Source organism: Talpa occidentalis, unplaced genomic scaffold (assembly GCF_014898055.3).
Source record: "Talpa occidentalis isolate TD23 unplaced genomic scaffold, MPIMG_talOcc4v2.1, whole genome shotgun sequence".
NCBI lineage: Eukaryota > Metazoa > Chordata > Mammalia > Eulipotyphla > Talpidae > Talpa > Talpa occidentalis.
In genome coordinates, this window is record NW_026555331.1 from 147,952,058 (window position 1) to 147,958,039 (window position 5,982).

The following is a 5,982-nucleotide window of genomic DNA, read 5'->3' on the forward strand; positions in this document are numbered from 1 at the left end:
GCTGCTGCCCTCAGCAGTGTGTTTAGTCTGCCTGCTCTGCTCCCTGCTCTGCCTCTGGTGAATCCTCTCACCCTCCCACGCATCTGGTCTATACCCCAGTTCTTATATAAATAAATAAATCTTTTTTTTTAAAAAAGGAGGAATTCTGTCACATTGAAGTTAGTCAGGGCATAAAAGAAAGGCAGGGAAACAGCAAGAAAATGGAAATGGCAGGACGAGGATGCACCTGCCAGAGAAGGTGGTGGGCAGGTGGTGGTGGGGCAGGTGGATGTGGGGACCTGAGCTCTAGGCAGGTGGATGGGGGCCCCAGCACTGCCATTCTCTCCTGCCCAGGCCCAGGGGGGCACTCGCTGAGAGAGTTAAGGGGTTAACACAAAGCGAGTTCTCCTATGGCCAGCTGGGCTCATGCTCTGTGGGAAATGAATGTTACAACAACAGGACGGTGCCCACAGGCCAGTCCAGTAACTCCTGGACACGGGGGACATGGGAAGTCCACTCCAGAGTCCTCAGCCCCCTGTGCACCAGGCACACTCCAGGGATGGGTGGGGCAGGTGCTGTGTGCAGTGGCAGAAGGAACTAGGGCTGCAGGCAGCAGAGACTCTTTTCCCTGGTTCCCTGGGCATCACTGAAGGATCCTGACCCTCTGCTGTTCACACACCAGCTGTGCATGACTGTGCGGCCACTCACCACACAGATGACCCCGTCCTGTGTCATTTCTGGGATGTCTGTCTCGGTGTCTCTTCTGTGACATGAGCTGAGGGGCAGCATCTCCCAGGCCCTTCAGCAATGTGAGGCACTTTCAGTTCAGGGGCAGGGACGCTGTTATTGGCAACGACCGCACCAGGGGGCAGGACAGAGCAGCTGAGGCTCTGGAGCACCCCACCTTCTGGGGGTGGGCAAGAGGAGGGAGGCCTGGTCCTGCTCTCCCCATTCAGGGGGCAGCTGAGGACACACTGAGGAGGATGCTGCTGCTGCTGCTGCTGCTGCTGGGGCCCAGTACGAGCCTCGTCCTGTGGGCGGCCTGGTGGGGATGAGGGTGTCCCAGGAGAGAAGTGGAGCCAGAGATGGGGGCTGAGCTGGGCTGATCAAAGTGGAGGGGCGTCGGGGTCTGTGGAGAAGGCAGCGGGCCCGGGGCCTGGTTCTGATCCCAGGAGTCTGACGGGAGGTTCTCAGCACACAGGATTCCCTGCAGCTGGGAGGAGGCGAGGCGGGGCGAGCTCTCTGCCCTGGGCCTGTCTCTGGGGCTGCTGGCCTGGCTCATCCCTGACTCTGTGTCCGCAGGCTCCGGGCTGGAGGCTCAGGTGAATCAGAAGCCCAGGAGGGCGATCAGCTGGAACGGGAGCTCCGTGGAGATCCACTGCAGGCCAGAGGGTTTTCAGAGCACAACCATGTACTGGTATCAACAGTTCCCGAATCAGGGCCTCACACTGATGGCAACTTGTAATGTGGAGGAGTACAGTCCCACCTATGAGCAAGGTGTTCACAAGGACAGGTTTCACATCTCCCATCCCAATTCGACCTTTGGAAATCTGAAGGTGATGAGTGTGCAGCCTGAAGACAGCGGCTTCTACCTGTGCGCTGCGAGAGACACAGAGCTGGGCAGAGAGCAGGGACCCCGACAAGAACCAGCACAGCCCCTTACCCCGCCCCTCGGAGCTGTGGGAGGAAGTGGGGGACAGACCACAGCCCCTGTGCTGAGACACCTGGGAAGGGGTGTGTGAGTGAGAGAGCGATGGAGACAGAGAACACACAACCAAGTGTCCTGCCCAACTCGGTTGTCTCTTTACCCCACACTGTGCTGCCTCTTATTCCCTCTGGAATAATCTGGTTTTGTCCTGCCTGGCATCCTGCAGGTATGTGGGTGACAGGACTGTGCTGTGCCTGGGCCAGCTCCCCGCCCCCCTCTCTCCCACAGGCTCCTGGAGGGCAGCATCACTCAGACCCCAATCTCTAGTCTCTGGCCCTTTGGCACAATTGTGAGCCCATCAGAGTATCTCTAGAGTCTGCAGCAGAGTTGCATAAATAGTGAGGAATTTAGAAAATAGCTTGAATCTCAGAAAACGGATCTTAGCTACGAGTCACCCAACTTTTACATCCCAGTGATTATTTTGCCATTATTTTCTCATCACTCAGCAAATATTGGGCACCTACAAACCTTGTTTCTTTCCTTTGCTTTGAGGAATAATCTCAGAAAACCCCAAGTCCGAGGAAGCAGGGTCACTTCTAACACGGGGCTCAGCAAGGCCGTCCTGCGGGTGAGTGAGCCCTGTCACGTGCTGAGCTTCCTGGCTGTATTTTCTGCCAAATTTCCTGGCTCTGGTCAGCCCTTGTGCCCTGGAAGAGTTGGGACCGGGGAACCTGCAGGAGGACTGAGGAGTCACCCCTGGAGACGCAGGGCCCAGCATAGAGCAACCTGCCTGCTTACCTGTCCCTGCAGCAGCCACCCGCAGGCAGAGCAAAGGGGAGTGTCACCTCCCCACAGGCCTGAGACACTGAGCCAGCGGCTTGAGTTAAAGGGGCTCCTCTCAGCCTGGAGAGGGAACCCGGGAGAGGTGGGACAGAGAAAGAAAAGGAGTGACAGAAAGAAACAGTGGCCACAAGGGATGAGAAATTCAGATGCCGAGAGAAGGAAAACTCCTGTGGCCCGACGAGAAGGTCAGGGACGGCGGGAAGCACGAGAGAGTGGGAAGGAGTGGATGGAGTAGGTCCCGCGTCTGGGTGGTGGAGCAGGCTGTCCTGGGAGGCAGGTGGGTGCAGGCCCTGGGCTCAGGCAGGCTGAGGGCCCAGGCCTGCAGACACTCCTGCAGGGGCCAGGTCTCCCCCGGGAGAGTTAAGGCTTAAAAAGAAGCCAGGTTCTCCTATGGCCCGCGCTGCGGTGGAGGAACTGATGCTGCCACCACAGGAAGGTGCCCACAGCCAGGCCAGTGGCTCTGGCCTGATAGGCTGGGAGCTTGCCTGGGGAGGCAGGGTTTCAGGAGGGAGGCCCAGGGAACATGTGATCAGGTGTCTGGCCCCTTTGGCACAATCCCATCAGAGGATCTCTGGAGTCTGCCCATTATCCATCAGCCTCTGACAAACCAGAATATTTTTTTTAATTTAAATGTTATTTTTGTATTCCCCATACAATTGCAACCCCCTTATTTTGACCCAAGCCCCCCTTTCCCCGCCCCCCCCCCCATAGAGTGTCTCTGGTTCATAGTTGCTTGTTGATTTCGGTATTTTCTTTCCTATAGTTATTCTTTTTCCTGGTGTCTTATTTAACTTTTCTAGATTCCTGCTATGAGTGAGACCATCCGGTATTTTTCTTTTTCTTTCTGGCTTATTTCGCTGAGCATGATCCCTTCCAGCGCCATCCATGTTGCTGCAAATTGCATGTGTTTATCTTTTTTGAATGCAGAGTAATATTCCATGGTGTATATGGACCACATCTTCTTGATCCAGTCATCTATTTTTGGGCATTTGGGTTGTTTCTAAAGCTTAGCTATTGTAAACAGTGCTGCTATAAACATAGGGGTGCAGGTGTTCTTTGGGATTGATGTTTCTGTGTCCTTGGGTAAATACCTAGGAGTGGAATTGCTGGATCCTATGGAAGCTCTATGTTTAGTAGGTCCAGAAATCTCCACACAGCTCTTATAGTGGTTGGACCAGTTTGCACTCCCACCAACAGTGCAGAGAGTTCCTTTTTCTCCACAACCTCACCAACATTTGTTGTTTCTAGTTTTTTTAATACGTGCCATTCTCACTGGTGTGAGAGGGTATCTCATGGTAGTTTTGATTTGCATTTCCCTGATGACAAGTGATGTTGAACATTTTTTCATATGCCTGTTGGCCATTTGCATTTCCTCTTCAGAGAAGTTTCTTTTTAGCTCTTCTGCCCATTTTTTGACTGGATTATTTTCTTTGTTTTGTTGAGTCTCATCAGCTCTTTGTAGATTTTTGTGATCATCCTTTATCATTAGTGTTGTGTGCAAAAATGTTCTCCCAGTTGGTGGGTTTTCTCTTTGTTTTTGTTATTGTCTCTTTTGCTGTGCAGAAGCTCTTTAATTTGATGTAGTCCCAGCTGTTTATCTTTGCCTTCACTGTCACTGCTTTGGGTGATGTGTCTGTAAAGATGTCTTTGATGTGCAAATCACATAGTGTTTCGCCTATATTTCCTTCTATATATTTTATGGTTTCAGGTATTATGTCTAGTTCTTTAATCCATTTTGAGCTGATTTTTGTGTATGGTGTGAGGTAGTGGTCAAGCTTCATTCTTTTGCATGTAGCGACCCAGTTTTCCCAGCACCATTTATTGAACAAACTTTCTTTGCTCCAATGCATAGTCTTTGCTCCTTTGTAAAAGATTAGTTGACCATAAATCTGTGGGTTTATTTCTGTATTTTTTTTAAAGATTTATTTTTATTTATTTATTTATTTTATTTATTTATACAAGCACTGGGTACAGTCAGAAGCGCGGGAGCGTGAGAGAATTCACCATAGCCAGAGCAGGGAGCAGAGCAGGCAGAAGGACCGAAGTACACTGCTGAGGGGAGTAGCAGGTGGCAGGGGAGGTCTGCAAGTCATGTGGGACCCTCCTCCGGTGGCAGGGGAGCAGCCGGGGATCAAACCGGTGCTGCAGAGGATGCGGGCAGCTTCGCAACCCAGTGCTCAACCGCTGCGCCACCGGGGAGGCCCTATTTCTGGATTTTCTATTCAATTCCATTGGTTTGTGTGTCTGTTTTTGTCCCAATGCCATGCAGTTTTGATGATTATGGCTTTGTAGTATATTTTGAAGTCTGGGAGTGTGATATCTCCATTCCCTTCTTTTTTTTTTCAGGAGAGCTTTGGCTATTGGGGGTTTTTGGTGGTTCCATATGAATTTCATCAAGAATTGTTCTACTTCTTTGAAGAATGACATTGAAATTTCTAATGGAATAGCATTGAATCTGTATATTGCTTTTGCTAGGATGGTCATTTTAATAATGTTTAATCTTCCAATCCATGAGCAGGGGCTGTATTTCCATTTCTTGTGTCTTCTTCTATTTCTTTTAACAGTTGACAAACCAGAATATTAAGCCAGGGGATCCCCAGGGCTGTGTCTTCCAAAAAGTCACGGGAGATATACCAGACACCATTCCTGCCATGGCCAACCAGCTGTCTGCTCGTGGCCCTTGGTGTCCTATGGGCAGGTGCGTGCTGGTCCAGGGGCACAGTCCTGTCCTGGGGGCCTGGCTCCTGATCCCAGCCCCACCTGGGCCAGCTCCCAGCTACCCCTATCTCCCACAGGCCCCCGGCGGCGGAATAACTCTAGCCCCAAATACCTGCTCAGCGGGGAAGGATGAGCCATGACCTGCAGCGTGAACAGGATTGGGGTCATAACGCCATGTACTGGTACCGCCAGGACGCAGGGCACAGGCTGAGACTCGTCTACCACTCGCCAGTCAGAAAGCACATTCAGAAAGGGGACATGCCTAAAGTCTACATGCCTCTTGGGACCAGAAGCGGGCCTTCCCCCTCACTCTCACCTCCACCAGCAGAGCCAGGGCGCCCTTTATCTCTGCACCAGCAGTGCAGGCACAGGGACGGGCAGCCGCTGCCTTGCTGCTCATGAACAGGTCCCAGGCCTCTCCCCGCAGGTGCAGGTCCTTCTGCAGTCAGGCCCAGCTGCTGCCCCCTCCTCAGCCCACACCCAGGGCCGCCTGGGCCCAGCCTGTGTGGATCGCCGGGACTGAGCCAGGACACTAGATTTCAAATGTCCACATATTCCTTCTCCTCTCCCTACTCTGTGTCCATCATGTAGCCGGCTAGCACGTGTCTCTCTGAAAAAAAGCAGAAAAGGAAGAGAAGAAACGTTAATTTCACAACCTAGACTTTCTTGAACACTCCCCATTAGAAAAATATTTAAAAGGAAATGGTTGCTGCCTTCAGAAAATATTAACGCCCAGTGGGGAGAGGCTTAAGCAGAGGCAAATGCCGAAATGAGGGGTGTGTAGCCAGGAAACA

At 52.0% G+C, this 5,982-nt stretch overlaps 1 gene segment (V, D, J or C); it reads left to right on the top strand.

Annotated features, from left to right (window-relative positions):
* Positions 1-220: 220 nt before the first annotated feature.
* LOC119251140 (T cell receptor beta variable 20-1-like) lies at positions 221-5,321 on the top strand. The segment is given in 4 exon segments: positions 221-241; positions 936-996; positions 1,282-1,668; positions 5,266-5,321. Coding segments are annotated over 4 exon segments (525 nt in total).
* The last annotated feature ends 661 nt before the right edge of the window (positions 5,322-5,982 follow it).